The sequence below is a fragment of the Rhinoderma darwinii genome, chromosome 1, assembly GCF_050947455.1.
Source record: "Rhinoderma darwinii isolate aRhiDar2 chromosome 1, aRhiDar2.hap1, whole genome shotgun sequence".
NCBI lineage: Eukaryota > Metazoa > Chordata > Amphibia > Anura > Rhinodermatidae > Rhinoderma > Rhinoderma darwinii.
Window position 1 is genome coordinate 460,771,571 of NC_134687.1, and position 20,370 is coordinate 460,791,940.

Sequence of the window (20,370 nt, forward strand, 5' to 3'; positions counted from 1 at the left end):
TCATACACTTCAATAGGGAGGTGGTTGCGCTTGCGTGCAGCCATATCTCCACTGAAGTATATGGAGATTACGGCGGGCAGGAATTGGCGGACAGGGGTCTGCTGATGGGTGAGGATCCCATAGGTGGTACTTATGGCATATACTGTAAATAGGAATACCTCTTTTAGAAAGTAATAAAATAATTGTTTAATACAATTGCTGAGGAGAACTACAACTCACAGCAGGTCCTGAAAGCCTACAGGTATCATCGCATGCTTGGAGTTATAGTTCCCCATGCAGGGGAAGGGCATAACATACAGTAGTTTCTTTGCAAAGTACTGGGGACACACTTTTTTCTTATAAGCTGCTGCAGTGCTGCCTGGCTCTTTCTTACCTTTGAGTTTGTATTTCTCTGCTCAGCTCTGTGAGCCATGATGTAGCCGGCACTCTGTCCCCCGAGGATGAATGTGGCTGGACATACCTACTTATGCACAGCAGGTACAAGATGTAATATGATGAGACCGGGGGGGGGGGGGGCTCATGAGGCACCTCCTGCTGCTGCTATGACCCCGACAATTCCCCCCTATGCAGTGCACAGTCTACATGCTGGCTGCTTTAGTACACAGCCTAGTGCAGCCCAGCCAATCAGTATGACCCACTGTAATGACGGGGGTGGGGAGACAGACAAGTGAGCTCTAATCTACCCACCACTCAGTCCCTGCCTACTTGCAACGACCCACCCTAGGCGACGGGGTACAACTGGGCGACGGTCCCTACGCTCAATAAGTGCATGACAGACAAACAGACAAGGGTACACAGAGCTAGGGGGAGAAAGGGGCAGTTGCCCACGGCAACACCGTAAGCAACAAGAGAAGTGAACAAGCCGAGTCAAACCAGGAGAGTACAAGTTGCCAAACGCAGAGCAGAAGAGTAGTAAACAAGCCGGGGTCAATATGAAGCAAGGACAATGGTACAAGAAGCTGCAGCAGGGCCAGGAAACCAAACGAGAAGAATCACAGGCAAAGGAGGAACAGGAAAGGCAGGAATAAATAGACAGAGGGCGGGAGCTAGCTCCGTCTGGCCAGGCTGTGATAGGTTCTCCCACTCCTAAGCCTGCCACCCTGAGTGGTGGAAGATGGAGTCAGTCTCACAGACATAGAAGCAGGTGCAGACTGATTATCTATGGGCGTTAACCCCGAAGCTGTGCCTGGCAGATCCTTTACACCCACACTAATTGGCTGGACTGCAGCAGGCTGCATAGTATAGCATCCAGCAAGTGGGCTGTGCACTGCTCAGGGAGGGGAAATGTGTCACACTACAGGGCAGGGCCCGCCGCTGGGGATAAAGAGGTGGGCGGGCAGCAGCAGCCCACTACATACGCCGGTATCTGGCATTTGCCAGATAGGCAGCCCGGCCCTGCAGTCAGCGTTAGTGTGGCGAGGGGGACCTGCGGGCCCCCCTGGCTTACGGGCCCGGTCGCAACTGCGACCGCTGCGACCCCTATAGCTACGCCACTGCTTGTCATGACAGCCCTGCAGGTGTTCTTCTATTTAGTGAACAGACTTGAGTTTGCAACATAGTTGGATACATTATCCTCCATTTGTTTGAAGATATTGTCCATCACTCCAGTACAGTTTATTTTTTCCTTTCTGACTGATTTTATATTAGGACAGAATTCTGTCCACAATGACATCATAATGGCACAGATGCGGGACAACTGCTTCTTCAGCAAGACATAGTCGTAAGTACAGGCAAATGTGTCTATAGCAACATGCATCCATTATGAATACACGGCTTTACTTCTCTTTGGTATGCCGCACAAATTTATTAATGTGGCATATTTCTAACAAAATAACCTTCTACCACGTCTCCTCTATTTTATCTGGAAAAGTAATAAGAATTTGAAATTACATTATATACCCATAGTGTCTGAAATAATGCCCATTATTTCCTCCTTTGAAAATGTTTTGGTCCGCATACTCACTACACCACTAGATGAATACCTTTATGACTTTAGTTTTTAAAATGGGGTCAATTTCTGTTTTTTGTTTTTTTTGTTCAGGCAGCTCAATGCCTCTAAATCCATGATATAGGTCCTAGAATTTATTCAATTGTGGCCTGAAAGCCAAAGGTTGCTCCCTCTCTTTTTGGCCCAGCCACACGTCTAATAAGCAGTTTGGGGCAACAATGGGAGTATTTTTGAAAACAGGAGAAATCGGTCTTCAAACTGATACTTTTATGAAAAAAGTGAAATTACATTTTTTCTCACCTGCTATGCATTACATTTCTTCAATTTTTCTATTTTTTAATTAATTTCCGCAAATCGTACCAGTTTACTTTTACCACTAAAATAAAGTACAACATGTAACAAAAAAACAAGTCAGAATTACTTGGATATTCAAAACTTTCGTAGAGTTATTCTCTGATAAAGTCAGACATACCAGATTTGACAAATCTAGCTTGGTCATTAAGGTCCAAATAAGCTTGGTCACTAAGGGGTTATGCGGTATAACAAATATTGCCATGACAAACTACAATTCCTTCCGCAAAAAACAAGCCCTCATATGGCTATGTCTACAAAAACCAAAGAAGTTATGGCTTTTGGAAGGCAGGGAGGAAAAAAGGAAAATGAAAAAACTGAAATTGGTCGTGTCTCCAAGGGGTTAAAATACCTTCGGTATTAAGGGGTTAATTTAGATGCGTTCTGTGTAATGTTTTGTTTCTCCTGCAGTGGCACTGGAGAACTGAACATTTGCTTCCGGATTCCACTATATCTGATTACTGGGTCCCAAGCAGCAGGACATCCTTATTTTTTTGTGGGAGGAGTTGTAGTTTCTATTGGCGCAATTTAAAGTACCATATAATGTACTGGGAAACTGAAAATAAAATCCTTTGTAGGATGCAATTGGAAAAAAACTCAATTCCTCCATTGTTTTTTGGGTTTCGTTTTTACAGCTTTCACCGTGATGACAACTTAACTTTATTCTGCAGCACAATATGATTACGGTGATACCAAATATAGATAGTTTTTTTTTTATATATATTACTACATTTACAAAGAAAAACTATTTTTTGCAGGGCGAGCTGTAGTTTTTATTGGTACAATTTTTTGGTATATAACATTTTTTGATCACTTGTTATTACATTGTTTTTAGCGCTAAAGTGACAAAAAAACAAAGTTTCAGGTGTTTTAAAAAAAATTTACGCTGTTTACCGTGCAAGTTAAATAATGGTATATTGTAATAGTTTAGACATTTACAGACGTGGCGATAACAATTTTCTTTATTTTTTATTTTTTACATTGTGCTTGGGGAAAAATGAGAAAAGGGGGGATTTTTGTACTTTTTTTTAAAAAAAATGTACATTTATTTTACACCTGAAAAATTTAACTTTTATTTACACAATATGCTGTGATATATTAAATTTGTTTGGCCATTTTCTATGCTTGGTTCTTCTTTAAGTGAACCTCCGGGCAATTTTCATAATATTAAAAATGGACCGTCTACGGTCATTTAGAATACCAGGACCTTTCATTAAATAAAAGTTTCAAAGGTGTTCTTTACAGATTAACTCCTTAATATCACAGTAAATAAAATGTCTGCATGTTACTAGATTGTACATGAGAAGGATGCTGATATCATCCGTGACATTACATCTTGCTCTGCAGCTGTTGGATTAAGCAGCTCACAGACCTCCTGCTCTGTGTGTGCACTTCATACTGGTTATACTGAACGCTATCTGCACCTTTTAGCTGATTCCTCCTGCATTTTGACCAGAAAGCAGGGAGAATTATTTGAAAGGAGCAGAGCTCTCAGTATTATGTGCAGACTGCATGGAGAGCGGAAAGTCTGTGAGGTGCAGCTTCAGCCAATATATGCAGACAGAAAGTGATGTCAGAGAAGGGGGCATTGTTTTGTCAACTTCTACCGTATAGCCCAGTAACATGCAGACATTTTGTTATTGCCTGTATTTTTAAGGTATAGTTTACAGAACACCTAGAAAGCTACCAGAACAAAAAAAAACAAACAAAAAAAGAACAACAGGCCTGGCATATTACATGACTCTAATATATTCATTATGAACACACATAATTCTATACTCTTAGATGACAGATTCATTGAGAAAATAACTCAATTTATGTTGTCTTCCAGCAAACTGTGTAAAGTTGATTAAGCCTAAAAACTGGCTTTACAATCATGTATACAGTACTGACTAAAGCTGACACTTTTATAGAAAACTAATGAGCATAATAGTAAGAATAATGCATTGCGCTAGACTTAATCATGCACAATAAATGATAAAATCACAGGAGGAGAGTTCTTAAATCTTGAACATCTGACAATGTATTCAATTTCAAAATTGTTTTGGAAGTCAACTAAGCACTAGTTAATATTTAGTCATTATGAAACAGTAATATAAATTATATGGACTACAAAACCAGTTATGAATATATATATATATATATATATATATATATATATATATATAAATATTATATATATATATATATATATATATATATATATATATATATATATATATATAGACAGAGAGACAACTAAGGGGTGTTGGACATGATTAACATGTGTAAATATACATAAATGACCCATACTAAAAATTTGGTAAAAACCTGTTCCATGTAAAATCCCCTCCAAAGATAAGAGGGCACTCCCTCTGTCTGGAGAAAAAAAGGTTCAATCTCCTGAGGCGACAAGTCTTCTTTTCCATAAGAACTGTGAATGTGTGGAATAGACTAACACAGAAGCAACAGTAGATGTCTTTAAAAAAAGGCTTTGAGAGTTTCTTAGTATGAAAAAATATCAGCTCCTATGTCAATGTACAGAATTCCTTGTTTGAATGTTGATCCTGTCGGATTGCTACTTGGGATCAGGAGGAAATTTTTCCTTTTTAGGGAAGATTGCTTAATGCCCTGTTAGTAATTTCTATATTTATTCACTTTTTTTTTGTTTAAATCTCCCTTTGGATCAATATGGGTAAAATAAAGTTCTATAATTTTTCCTATCCCTTCCCTTTCTCCCTTCCCTTGGTTGGACTTGATGGACATACAGTATGTGTTTTTTTTCAATTGTAGTAACTATGTAATTATGTAACTATGTAACTATATGTACAAGGAAAAAAAAACAGCATAGCAAAAAATCTCAAACATCCCTGAGCAATTTATGATCAGAACTGTAAGGATTTTTACCAGTTAAGAAGTCCAAGGAAAAATGTAGAGACATGAAAGGCCACATGTGATTTACCGAGATCCTTAACCAAGGCTGACAGTTGTGCCATCTTTTCTTTATCTTTAAAAAGATCTGTGAGTCAGGTGCAGACAAATAAATTTAAAAGATGAGATTCTCCTCTTGTTCTCTCCTGAAACTTGAAATATTTTAGATTATCTGTAAAAACACAGATTCAAAAATCATTTTTTAATTTAATTCATCCGGGTCAAGTCTCACATTTTATCTTATTCTTCCTATGAAAAATCAGCTAAAATAAGGTAGAATTTTCAGATCAAATTATCAGTTTTTGTTCTGTGCTGATTCTCTGTACCAGTTATAGCCATTACTGCATTTTCTTTGTAGGGAAGCAAAAATATCATGGATATCTTCTCTGCTCATTGGGAGCACTTTTAAAGAGCAACACATTTGGCAATGTGTCTGTACAAATGGTTGATGCAGTGATCCATGGCATGTTCATTCATGTCTGTCTTTGTGCTAATGGAGCTGGTAAACAATGACATTTTTATTAGTGAAAAAAGGGGAAAATGTATTTTATGAGGTGTAACAGCCATCCATATATAGATTACATGCCTGCTGGGATTTTCCAAATCAACATGTGAGTGTTGAGTTTCCTATACATATCTAGTCTTAAAAGAAAAGTAATTTCACGATTTCTCAAATACGTTTTAAAACCTATGCAGAAATAGATAGATAGATAGATAGATAGATAGATAGATAGATAGATAGATAGATAGATAGATAGATAGATAGATAATGTAATGTATTCTAACTATGAGTTTGACACTGACAATGACGTAATAGGGAGGCTATGAGGAACAGCCAAAGGCTGGTCCTCATAGGCTTCCGTGTATTGTATGATACACTGTCTGGCCTCCAGTTGCCATGCCAACCATCAGCAGCCCCTGAAATCGCATTGCGGGGGCTGCCGATGTGCTACGAACCCCCTCAATGTGGCGATCGCAATCGATCGCCGCATCTAAGGGGTTCATTGCTAAACTTAGAGGGAGAGCAGGGCGTACACCCTGCACAGTTAACCGCCGCTGTGGTGTAACGCCGCGCGGAGGTTAACTGTTAAAATACAGATGTAACTGCACGTCAAGGTGTGCAAACTTTCTGCACACCTTGACGTGCATTAACATCAACGTGAACGAAGGGGTTAAGATACAGCTTCTATGTGTTCTGCATAGAAGCTGTATCATTCTGTCATACTAATAATAGTTATAAACTTAGATGTGATTGTTAGCTGGATCCTGCATGTCAGAGACACGCAGGATCCAGCTAACAACATAGCCATCAGTTCAGCTAAACGGACGGCCGCAGCTTTGAGAGAGCGATATAGCTTCTATTTATACAGGATACATAGAAGCTACTTCTCAAAAAGTTAAAAAATTAATGTTAATAAAAGCCAATTTAAAAATTGTTACAAATGACATAAAACATTGTTTTTTTTTGTTTGTTTTATAACCCCTTAATGACCGCCGATTAGCCTTTTCACGGCGGTCATTAATGGGCTTTATTCTACAGCGCCGCTATTCCACGGCGCTGCTGTAGAATAAAGTAAACAGAACAGGGAGCCGACGAATCTCCCTGCTCTCAGCTGCCAGAGGCAGCTGAGGGCTGGGAGCATCCCTGCTCTGCCGGGTGAGATCGATAATAGTATCTGAATGGTTTTGGAGAGAGGGAAGGAGCTCCTTCTGAATGGTTTTAGAGAGAGGGAAGGAGCTCCTTCTCATCCCACCGACACCCGGTGATAAAATCGCCGAGTGTCTGTGTCTTCTATGGCAGCCGGGGGTCTAATAAAGGCCCCCAGGTGTGCCTGGAGTGAATGCCTGCTAGATCATGCCGGAGGCATGACCTAGCAGATGCCTGTCCGTTTTAAACGGACAGGCAGTAATACACTGCAATACAAAAGTATTGCAGTGTATTATAATAGTGATCGGAGGATAGTGAAGTCCCCTAGTGGGACTAGTATAAAAGTAAAAAAAGTTTAATAAAGTTAATTTTAAAAAAAGTGAAAAAAAAATAAATGAAAAACCTACTTTTTCCCCTTACAAAATGCTTTACTATTAAAAAAAAACTACAATAAAGCTAAAAAGTTACACATATTTGGTATCGCCGCGTCCGTAACGACCCCGACTATAAAGCTGTTACATTATTTAACCCGCACTGTGAACGCCGTAAAAAATAAAATAAAAAACAATGGAAAAATTGCTGTTTTCTGTTAATCCTGACTTAAAAAAAATGTGATAAAAAGTGATCAAAAAGTCGCATCTACTCTCAAATGGTACCAATAAAAACTGCAAGTCAAAAGATTCAGAAGTGTCAGGATTCTGAGTACACATGACGTCCAGGCTGGATTTCATGTGTATTCATTATCAGGACACTTGTGTATCTGGCTGCACATCGTTCTAGTAAGAACGCTGTGCTGCTTGTAAATGAATGGAGATGAGTGTATGAGGCTGACTGGTCACTGATTGGTCAGCGTCATACACATAAACACGCCCAGTTAAAAACACAATACACTCCCAGTTGGACATAACGAAATAAAAACGCCCAGTTGTCCATTTCAAAGCTCATTTGCATATATATAAAATAGCTCATAACTTGGCCAAAAATTAACGTTTAAAAAAACAAAAACAAACGTTACTGTTATCTACGTTGCAGCGCCGATCACATGCAATAGGAGATAGGGGTTTGAGAATCTGGTGACAGAGCCTCTTTAAGCAGTTTGCGGTTTCTGCTACCTGCAAAATAAAATTTATATCATGAGATTTATATCTATTTTTTGATAGATAGATAGATAGATAGATAGATAGATAGATAGATAGATAGATAGATAGATAGATAGATAGATAGATATTTAAGACAAAATAAGACATTTTATTTTTTTATTGAAGAAGGACAATAGTATAGGTACAGCAGTAAACAATATGAAATTACACAAAAAAAATTTTCATGCTCCATCAGTTCGTATTGTGTGCAGTTTTGTTGCTCCTAAGGCTTTGTTCACACTGAGATTTTTGCAGGAGGGAAATTCTGCCTCAAAATTCCGTTTGGGAATTTTGAGGCAGATTTTGACCTTCCTACACGCCGTTTGCCGCGATTTTCACCGCGTTTTTCGCGGCATTTTTCGCTTGCGCCCATTGAGTGCTACGGACAAAAAACTCAGTGAAATACGCTTTATCTGCCTCCAATTGATGTGAGTGAAAGGTCAGAGGCGTAACCGTGCAAAGGTACCGCTCGCGGGAGAAAACCGCCTCTGCCTCCTATTAAAATCAATGGGAGGCATTTTCGACCGGTTTTTGATGAGTTTTGCAGAGCGGTTTCCGCGCCAAAAAACTCGTCAAAATACTCCGTGTGAACAGGGCCTAAGGGTAACATTTGGCATTTTACAATTATGTATATTGTAAAACTGCATGCTAAAACACAACATGCAAATACAAATACTTTTATGTGGTTTATTTGAAGTGTTCATTGTGGGTGATGTTGAAGGTTCAAACAACACATACTATTATTATTATTATTATTATTATTATTATTATTTATTTACTTATAGAGGACCTTCTACTTCCATTCCACTGTAGCATGCAAAATAGAAGGATTAAAACTTAATACTAAAAATGAAAATACAATAATCACATAAACATACAGAATAGGGACACATTTAGGGGGGATTCACACGAGCGTGTATTCGGTCCGTGCGGGCCTCGTGGTTTTCACGCGGCACGCATGGACCAATACAAGTCTATGGGGCAGTACAGACAGTCCGTTCTTTTTGCGCAGCGTTTGTCTGCTGCGCAAAAAGCGTGACAGGTTCAATAACTCTGCGTATTTCGCGCATCACGCACCCATTGAAGTCAATGGGTGCGTGAAAACCACGCAGGTTGCACGGAAGCACTTCCGTGTGAACCGACTGAAACAGCGCACCAGCTGTCAAAAGGATGAATGTAAACAGAAAAGCACCACGTGCTTTTCTGTTTCCGAACATCCAAACGGAGTGTCTTTGCGATGAGCGAAGCCGGACAAGCGAACCGAACTTCACCGGGTTCGGCCGAACTCGTTTTGGCCGAACCCGGCAAAAAAATTATCGGTACGCGACGTCAGGAGATAGTCACTGTCCATGGTGCTGAAAGAGTTAAACTGTTTCAGCACCATGGACAGTGACTTCCGATCCCAATATACATGAACCTGTAGAAAAAAAAACGAAGTTCTGACTTACCGATAACTCCCGACTTCTTCCTCCAGTCTGACCTCCCGGGATGACAATTCAGTCCAAGTGACAGCTCCAGCCAATCACTGGCCAAGCACAGGCTGCAGCGGTCACATGGACTGGCGCGTCATCCAGGGAGGTGGGGCCCGATGTCGAGAGGCGCATCACCAAGGACGCGTCACCAAGGATGCGTCACCAAGGACGCGTCACCAAGGCAACGGCCGGAAAGTTCTCGGTAAGTACGAACTTTTTGGTTTTTTTTAACAGGTTGCTGTATATTGTGTTCGGCATTCACTGTCGAGGGTGCTGAAAGAGTTAGCTCTTTCAGCACCTTGGACAGTGACGGGCGTCAACTAGCCTCATCTCTATGATGGCGGCTGCGCGAAAATCACGCAGCCGCGCATCATACACGGATGACACACGCAGCTGTCAAATGGTTTTTGCGCGCGCAAAATGCCGCGTTGTTTGCGCGCGCAAAAACGCAACGTCCGTCTGTATCTCCCCTTAAGGTGGTGCCTGAATGGTGTGCAGCCCCTACTGGTGTCGCTGCAAAGATGGTATGAAGCAGGAGTTTTGTTGCAAATGCATGTGTTCTCAGCACAACTGGCCACAACAGGAGTAATAAATAACACTTCTCAATATGGGAGGCACAGGTCTTAAACATAGCTCATGCAGTAGTTGATGGCTGGCTTAGCTTTCTGTCGCAGGCCGAGCTGATGGCACCCCTTCTTGATACAAGGGTTGGGCTGGCAATGTAAGGTCGCGTAGGTTGCTGGCTCACTGCTACACGTTGGAAGGCTCCTGCCCACACCCACCACTGCTCACACTACTCTCGCACACAATCACAGTAGGCTCCTGCACGTCCCCCGAACTTGCCTCAGGACCACAGATTCATGCCCAACATTAGTGTCGTTTCTTCTCCAGCAGCTCCACACTCCCCACACAACTCTGCAGCAACTATCTCTTTCGCAGCCCAGGTTCCACCTCTCCCAAATACTGAACTCTGAATGGCAAGAACACTGCCTTTTAATAAATTGCCCACAGCATCAGGGTATGGCATATGCAACGCTGTGAAATCCCAGCGTGGCAATAAAGCAAAAATGGAGCCAAAGCCATACATCATAATGCCTACAATTTAGATTGCCAGCAAGCCATCTACCATCATACCTGTACAAGTCAAACTATAACGTTGTAGTGCATTTATACAACAGCAGAGCAACATAAAATACACAGGATGGACTGACCACATAAATGCAGTAAGGCGGACAGGCCTCTTCTCCTGCAGAATGCCACCTAGGGGGTGAAAACAGCAGTAATAGCATGTGTTAAATGCACAGTGCATAAATAAATAATTCAAACTTGGACATATGTATGTGCAACGTCATTACTGGCCAAAAATGCAGCAAAACCCCCTTTGAAGAGTTTGGGTTCTCTCCCACACCCTTTCACATGCTCGATTGTATTATAGCCCCCATAAACTTCTTTATAGTCTTACTCTACCTCCCTATGCCTCCAATTTCATATGGAGGCACACAAAGGTTTTTTAAGTTGGATTTTGTATGAATCTGATAGGAAAAAAATCTGTATGTTACTATGCACCGTCAGATACAATTTTGTGGAGCTATTCTTCTTTTAAAGCATTTCTTCTAGAGGAGAATAATTGTATAGTATGGCACTGCACTAATCCCTATATGGTGGGACACATGGTTTCTACAGCTCCAAAGACAGCTCTGTTGTATGCATTAGACCTCACAGTGCCAGATTCAGGAGCCGAGAAGGTTCTGCCCAAACAAGCTTTCAATTTACGATTAGCAGAGTAGGAGACAAAAGATGGTTTACTATGCAAGTAGGACAGTATGTAGGACCGTATAAAAGGTTGTGAAGAAGTAAATATGGCAATAGTGTAAAGGATCTGCCAGACACAGCTTCTGTGTCGACGCCCGTGGGTAATCAGTCTGCACCTGCTCCTAAGCCCTCATTTACACGAGCGTAATATACGCGCGTGCGACGCGCGTGCTTTTCACGCGTCGTACGCACCTATATTACTCTATGGGGCAGTGCAGACGATGCGTGAATTTTGCGCAGCGCAAGTGCGTTGCGTAAGACTCACGACATGTTCTATAATCGTGCGTTTTTCGCGCATCACGCACCCATTGAAGTCAATGGGTGCGTGAAAACCACGAAGGTCGCACGGAAGCACTTCCGTGCGAACTGCGTAGTTCGCGCAAGAGCTGTCAAACTGAATGTAACCAGAAAAGCACCACGTGCTTTTCTCTTTACAAACATCCGAACGGAGTGTCTTAGACATGAGCGAACCGAACTTTACCGGGTTCGGCCGAACTCGTTTTGACCGAACCCGGCAGGAGACAGTCACTGTGCAGGGTGCTGAAAGAGTTAAACTGGTTCAGCACCCTGGACAGTGACTTCCAATTCCAATATACGTGAACGTGTAAAAAAAAAAAAAGTTCTGACTTACCGATAACTCCCGGCTTCTTCCTCCAGTCTGACCTCCCGGGATGACAATTCAGTCCAAGTGACAGCTGCAGCCAATCACAAGCCAAGCACAGGCTGCAGCGGTCACATGGACTGCCGCGTCATCCAGGGAGGTGTGGCCAGATGTCAAGAGAGGCGCGTCACCAAGGACGCGTCACCAAGGCAACGGCCGGGAAGTTCTCGGTAAGTACGAACCTCTTTTTTTTTAAACAGGTTACTCGATATGGTGATCGGAATGCACTGTCGAGGGTGCTGAAAGAGTTACTGCCGATCAGTTAACTCTTTCAGCACCATGGACAGTGACTGACGTCGACTAGCCTCATCTCTATGATGGCGGCTGCGCGAAAATCACGCAGCCGCGCATCATACACGGATGACACACGGAGCTGTCAAGTGCCTTTTGCGCACGCAAAACGCTGCGTTTTTTGCGCGCGCAAAACGCACACGCTCGTGTAAATGAGGCCTAAGTCTGAGAGAGTGACACGATTTTCTACCAGTCAGGCTGGGAGGCTGAGGAGTGGGAGAGCCTATCACAGCCTGGCCAGACGGAGCTAGCTCCCGCCCTCTGTCTATTTATACCTGCATTTCCTGCTCCTCCTTTGCCTGTGATTCTGTCTGTGTCCTGGCTCTGCTGCTTGAACATTTTGTCCTCTGCTTCATTTTTACCCTGGCTTTACTGACAATTCTCTTGCTCTGCGTTTGGTACCTCGTACACTCCTGGTTTGACTCGGCTCGTTCACTACTCTTGTTGCTCACGGTGTTGCCATGGGCAACTGCCCCATTTCCCTAACTTCTGTGTACCCTTGTCTGTCGTGCACTTATTGAGCGTAGGGACCGTCGCCCAGTTGTACGCCGTCGCCTAGGACGGGCCGTTGCAAGTAGGCAGGGACTGAGTGGCGGGTAGATTAGGGCTCACCTGTCTGTCTCCCTACTCCGTCATTACAAATAGGCTATATGTTTGTTTAAATAGGGGGACTTTAGGTTACTTTTGAAAGCTTGAAGAAACTATATTATGTAGAAATGCATGGAAGAACTCTTGGAGATGGGAAAAGAAAGAGTAAATAAGAGGAGAGAAGAATGTCATGTCCTGAATGGACATTTTCATGTAGGTTACTATATGGAAACTAGAGCAAAGGTCAGGCCAAGTTGGAAATCACTTTGTTTGTTATTGTGAAAATTTTTAGTTATAGTCCCTAAGTGAACAGCAACCAGTGAAAGGACTGGAAAAGTGGGGAGACAGTAGAGGAGCAAGAGAATAGATGGATTATTTGGGCAGCGTTGTTTCCAGCAAGGGAAACGAAATCTCATTTACCTCGTAATCTCGCGAGATTACGCGCGGCTTGCTGAAATCTCACAGAAAGGATTCAGAAATGTCAGAATTCTGAGTACACATGACGTCCAGGCTGGAGATCATGTGTATTCATTATCAGGACACTTGTGTATGTGGCTGCACATCGTACTAGTAAGAACGATGCTGCTGTGTAAATGAATGGAGAGGAGTGTATGATGCTGATTGGTCACTGATTCGTCAGCATCATACACTTCTCTCCACAATGCCCAGTTAGTAAAACAAGTAAACACGCACAGTTAAAAACACAATACACGCCCAGTTGGACATACTAATAAAAACACGCCCAGTTGTCCATTTCAAAGCTCATTTGCATATATATAAAGTAGCTCATAACTTGGCCAAAAATGAACGTTTTTTTTAAAAAAAACACGTTACTGTTATCTACATTGCAGCGCCGATCACTTGCAATAGGAGATAGGGATTTGAGAATCTGGTGAGAGAGCCTCTTTAAGCAGTTGGAAAGATGAAAGTATGTTTTGTGGTAGGGCACAGTAGTCCAAGCAAGATGTGATGACAGCATGGATAAGCATTTTGGTTTAATTATGAATGAGAAGGGAGGAGGTAGTAAATGTGAAATAGCAGATAAATGTGAGTCTTAAAGGGAATTTAAGAGATATGATTTACAGAAACCACATGGACCACAAAAACAACAGTCTAGAGCTAACCCATTAACTTCTATGGGAGAGTTTTCTAGGCATGCTCTGTGACCTGTGCAGAGGACATTGTGCAGGAAGCGATAGGAGGGGAGCGGTGTCCATCCACTATTGCCATTGGTGGATCCTATGTTATCTATATAGAGGTGTTATCTTTCATTGTAATCCTGCCTGTGATGATAATGAGGTGACTGCTGAGAAGTGATCTCTACAGAGCAGGAAGTGTCAGTCTATTGTGTGGCTCAGGGGCCAGAGTGAAAACTGAAATATTTAGCATTATATTTTTAATGTAGATAATGAAATGGGAAATCTAAAAATACATCACCAGAAATCTTAAAAAATATGTCTAAATTAAAAAATTGATTTAAACAATAGGTCATTTTCTCATGGCACATTCCCTTTAAATGTACAGGAGAAAATAGTAACTGCAATTCACGCATTTTCCTTGGCTCAGACATTTAATGATGACTTTCGTTTGTAAACTAGGCTGGGCTGTAAATCTACAGGGTTTTACACTTTTTCGGAAAGACAGGACAAATAGGAAAGGTGGTGGTGTATGTCTGTATGTGAGAAATGATATGAAGGCGAGTCTGAAAGAGACAATAGTGGGTGAATACTGTGAGGAGGTTGAAACCTTGTGGGTGGAACTAGAAAGGGAGGTAAACACTGAAAAAATTACTTTTGGTGTAATCTATAGACCCCCCAATATAACTGAGGAGATGGAAGTTCAGCTATATAAACAGATGGAGCGGGCTGCACAGGCGGGTACTGTAGTGATAATGGGAGATTTTAATTTCCGGGATATTAATTGGTATCATGGTTCAGCTTCAACTGCAAAGGGGAGACATTTCCTCAACCTGTTGCAGGAAAATTTTATGGGCCAGTTTGTGCAAGACCCGACTAGAGGTGAAGCTCTGTTCGATCTGGTAATTTCTAATAATGCAGATCTTGTTGGGAATGTCAATGTTCGTGAAAACCTCGGTAACAGTGATCATAATATAGTTACATTTTACCTATACTGTAAAAAACGCAGGCTGGGAGGGAAAAAACATTTAATTTTAAGAAAGCCAATTTCCCCAGGATGAGGGCTGCAATTCAGGATATGGACTGGGAAGAACTAATGTCAAATAATGCAACAAATAATAAATGGGAGATTTTCAAATCTACTTTGAGTTATTATAGTGCAAAATTTATTCCTATAGGTAACAAGTATAAACGACTCAAATTAAACCCCACATGGCTTACACCTTCTGTGAAAGGGGCAATACACGACAAAAAAAGGGCATTTAAAAAATACAAATCTGAGGGTACAGCTGTAGCCTTTGTAAAATATAAAGAGCTTAATAAAATCTGTAAAAATGTAATAAAATTAGCAAAAATACAAAATGAAAGGCAGGTGGCCAAGGATAGTAAAACAAATCCCCAAAAATTCTTCAAGTATATAAATGCTAAAAAGCCAAGGTCTGAACATGTAGGACCCCTAGATAATGGTAATGGGGAGTTGATCACAGGGGATCAAGAGAAGGCAGAGTTACTAAATGGGTTCTTTAGCTCTGTATATACAACAGAAGAAAGAGCAGCTGATGTAGCCGATGCCAGTGCTGTTAATATATCAGTTGATATACTGAATTGGATGAATGTAGATATGGTTCAAGCTAAATTAAATAAAATAAATGTGCACAAGGCCCCGGGACCAGATGGGTTACACCCTAGAATTCTTAAAGAGCTTAGTTCAGTTATTTCTGTCCCCCTTTTCATAATATTCAGAGAATCTCTAGTGACTGGTATAGTGCCAAGGGACTGGCGCAGCGCAAATGTGGTGCCTATTTTCAAAAAGGGCTCTAGGTCTTCCCAGGGTAATTATAGACCAGTAAGCTTAACATCCATCGTGGGGAAAATGTTTGAGGGGCTATTGAGGGACTATATACAGGATTATGTGACAATAAATAGCATTATAAGTGACAGCCAGCACGGTTTTACTAAGGACAGAAGTTGTCAAACTAACCTAATCTGTTTTTATGAAGAGGTGAGCAGAAGCCTAGACAGAGGGGCCGCTGTGGATTTAGTGTTTTTGGACTTTGCAAAGGCATTTGACACTGTCCCTCATAGACGTCTAATGGGTAAATTAAGGACTATAGGTTTAGAAAATATAGTTTGTAATTGGATTGAGAATTGGCTCAAGGACCGTATCCAGAGAGTTGTAGTCAATGATTCCTACTCTCAATGGTCCCCGGTAATATGTGGTGTACCCCAGGGTTCAGTGCTGGGACCACTATTATTCAACTTATTTTTTAATGTTATAGAAGATGGGATTAATAGCACTATTTCTATTTTTGCAGATGACACCAAGCTATGTAATATAGTTCAGTCTATGGAAGATGTTCATGAATTGCAGGCAGATTTAAACAAACTAAGTGTTTGGGCGTCCACTTGGCAGATGAAGTTTAATGTAAATAAATGTAAAGTTATGCATCTGGGTACCAACAACCTGCATGCATCATATGTCCTAGGGGGAGCTACACTGGCGGATTCACTTGTTGAGAAGGATCTGGGTGTTCTTGTAAATCATAAACTCAATAACAGCATGCAGTGTCAATCAGCTGCTTCAAAGGCCAACAGGATATTGTCGTGTATTAAAAGAGGCATGGACTCACGGGACAGGGATGTAATATTGCCACTTTACAAAGCATTAGTGAGGCCTCATCTAGAATATGCAGTTCAGTTCTGGGCTCCAGTTCATAGAAAGGATGCCCTGGAGTTGGAAAAAATACAAAGAAGAGCAACTAAACTAATTAGGGGCTTGGAGAATTTAAGTTATGAGGAAATATTGAAAGAATTAAACCTATTTAGCCTTGAAAAAAGACGACTAAGGGGGGACATGATTAACTTATATAAATATATTAATGGCACATACAAAAAATATGGTGAAATCCTGTTCCTTGTAAAACCCCCTCAAAAAACAAGGGGGCACTCCCTCCGTCTGGAGAAAAAAAGGTTCAAGCTGCAGAGGCGACAAGGCTTCTTTACCGTGAGAACTGTGAATCTATGGAATAGCCTACCGCAGGAGCTGGTCACAGCAGGGACAGTAGATGGCTTTAAAAAAGGGTTAGATAATTTCCTAGAACAAAAAAATATTAGCTCCTATGTGTAGAAATTTTTCCTTCCCTTTTCCCGTCCCTTGGTTGAACTTGATGGACATGTGTCTTTTTTCAGCCGTACTAACTATGTAACTATGTAACTATGTAGTGATGGAAGTATAAAGTCATTTGTATTGGTTGTAAACATTGCAGTCATCTATATGACCTTTTCTTTATTTGATTTATCTTTACAGGTGTAAACAGATGAATTATCCAGATGACCTGCCTCAGATTGCTGTGGTCTTTATTTTTGTAAATGAAGCTTTGTCTGTCATCCTACGTTCAGTGCATAGTGTGGTCAACCACACTCCATCTCATCTGCTCAAAGAGATCATACTAGTAGATGACAACAGTGACAATGGTACGTGAAACTACTATTATAAAAGAAACAACACTTCAATATATAATATCCCCTATTGTACCTGTAGATACATTTATTATAGTATTGTCTTTTAATTGTAACTACTGTCTATTGACAGAGGGATAAAACCTATAATAGGATTAAAGAGGTTCTGCATTGTTTTAATAAATAAAGCTCCTTAGTCATGAAATAAAATAAAAATTCACTTTGAAGTATAGTTGGTTGTTTGTATTCTGGTTAATATGGCTATACCCAGGAACATATACTGTATATACTATTACTCAGAATATCTACTGTTGATTAAACATTGTCCTTGACGTAGCCATGGAAACCAGAAAGTAAACATCTATCATTTACATTGCAGGCTGCATTCAGAGAAGTCGAAAGCCATTTTTCTTTTTCTATTTAATGATTTTACATATGTCTCTAAACATTTTTATCATGTATGACAAATGGAATGTTTATGGCTAAACATATAACAACAACATATATGCCTAGAAGTTAAAAGTTCTAGAATATATTGTCATCTATATTTTTATTTAATTGTTAAAGGGATTTTACAACCATAGAATGTGATACCCTCTAGGATATGCCCTCGCTTCCTGATCGGTGCGGGTCCAACTAACGAGGCTCCAACAACCCTCAGAATGAAGGAGCCACGGTGTTAGGCCTCATGCACACAAACGTATTTTTTCCCTCCCGTAAATACTGGCGTAAATACGGGTCCTTGGTCACATGTATTCGACCCGTATTGCACCAGTATTTACGGACCCGTGCCCGTAAATATGGGTCCGGTGTCACCAGTATTCCACCCGTATTTACGGGCAAGTTTTCTCTGCAAAATTGCACTGCACTAATCGGCAGCCCTTCTCTCTATCAGTGCAGGATAGAGAGAAGGGACAGCCCTTTCCGTAGTAAAAGTAAAAGAAATTCATACTTACCCGGCTATTGCCTTGGTGACGCGTCCCTCTCTTGACATCCAGCCCGACCTCCCTGGATGACGCGGCAGTCCATGAGACCGCTGCAGCCTGTGATTGGTTGCAGCGGTCACATGGGCTGTAACGTCATCCTAGGAGGCCGGACTGGAGGAAGAAGCAGGGAGTTCTGGGTAAGTATGAACGTCTTTTATTTTTTTACAGGTTGATCTATATTGTGATCAGTAATTTCTGTCCAGGGTGCTGAAAGAGTTACTGCCGATCGTTTAACTCTTTCAGCACCCTGGACAGTGACTATTTACTGACGTCGCCTAGCAACGCTCTCCGTATTTACGGGTGCACACACGTAGTCACCCGTAATTACGGGAGCCCCATAGACTTCTATGGGCCTGCCCGTGCCGTAATTACGGCCTGAAATAGGACATGTTCTATATTTTTCAACGGCACAGGCACCTTCCCGTAAGCATACGGGGAGGTACCCGTGGCCAATAGAAGTCCATGGGCCCGTAAAAACATGCCGTAATTACGGGCGTTTTTATGTTCGTGTGCATGGGGCCTTAGTTAATCATTGCAACTTCTTTACAGTTTTTCCCTGCACAGCAATGACCATCCACTTTGCAGGTAACTGCAATAGAGTCCCATTGATTTAAATGGAGCTGTGTTGCAGTCCCCTACATAGCGGGTAGCCAGGAGCGCCTCTGTGCAGGAGAAAAGTAAAAGGCACATTGGTTCTTGTAATTGTGGGGGTCCCAGTGTTTGCACCTTCCACCAATCAAAATGTTAAGTTATATTCTACCAATATGCTTTCACTTTAGAAAATAGGAGTACCCCTTTAATTAAAGGAGTAATATAAACCTTGTATATAGATGACAGATGATGAAAAATGTATCCATTTTTTTGTTTGTTAATTTATCATTAGAGTAGCTTCATAATCTATCTATCTATCTATCTATCTATCTGTCTGTCTATCTGTCTGTCTGTCTGTCTGTCTGTCTGTCTGTCTGTCTGACTGTCTGTCTATCTATCTACCTGCCTGTCTGTCTGTCTGTCTGTAATAAACAGCGATCTTTCCCCTCACGCAGCCATTGCTGTATAAAAAATTGCAGTCATCCATCCCCAGTTTGTGAAATTGATGAGCAGATCTAGCCATGAAACAATAGATTTTTACTCAGTGGCAAGACACATCAACATAATTTAGAATTTCTCAAGTTGTCCCATGATTATTGTAAAATAACGCTACTCAGTTTGAGATTTATGGGCTGGATAGGCCGCTTTTATCTATAAACCACTAAACGTAATTAATGTTTTTGCACGTTAGATGATATACCTGATCCAGATAGTAACTATAAACTCCTGAAATTGACGACTTTTCAAGCTAGGGAGATACATTTACTATAAGAGCAGGAATTACACAAATGTAATTGAGGAAATTTTATCTCTTGTTGATTACCATTGATATGAAAATATTGTTCCCATAGCAATTCTGCCAAAAGTGGACTATTGCTTTTATTTTCCAATTTTTAAATAGCACAAGTTTTACAACTAATGACAACTGTTATTCTGTGTCTTCGTGGGTGTCATATTAATATTTTAAATTCATGGACTTCGTGTTATTTAAAAAAAAAAAAAGTATTTAAATATAATTTAGAATTAGAGATGAGCGAATTTCCTGAAAGTTTTGGATCCAAATTGATTGAATAAATTCGCTGCAAATCGCAAGTGCCCTAATTGCCCTAAAAACTCATATACTCTGATGTTTTCTAAGACTTTTCTAAGACTTTATCCAATGTCTTTCAAGCTCTTTAACACCAATCCAGCATTAGTAATAACGTTTCCCTTCTTTATACCCCTCATGATGGGAACGGAGAACCGCAGTATATTTTGGGTAGTCTGCTTGCAATGCATTATGGGGTAGCCTGCTCAATGGCCATTTGATCCTTTTTCTAATCTGTAAAATGGTGGCTTAATGCCATTTTGCCACAATTCGTTCGCCGCAAACGTGACA

General features: G+C 41.0%; 1 protein-coding gene across 1 annotated transcript in view; it reads left to right on the forward strand.

Moving 5' to 3' along the window:
• The window catches only part of GALNT9 (polypeptide N-acetylgalactosaminyltransferase 9), a 422,479-nt gene that overhangs the window by 123,059 nt on the left and 279,050 nt on the right, over positions 1-20,370 (forward strand). Inside the window, exon 3 of the mRNA XM_075832874.1 lies at positions 17,264-17,430. Within this exon, the coding sequence (XP_075688989.1) occupies positions 17,264-17,430 (167 nt within the window). The remainder of the gene's footprint in view (positions 1-17,263; positions 17,431-20,370) is intronic.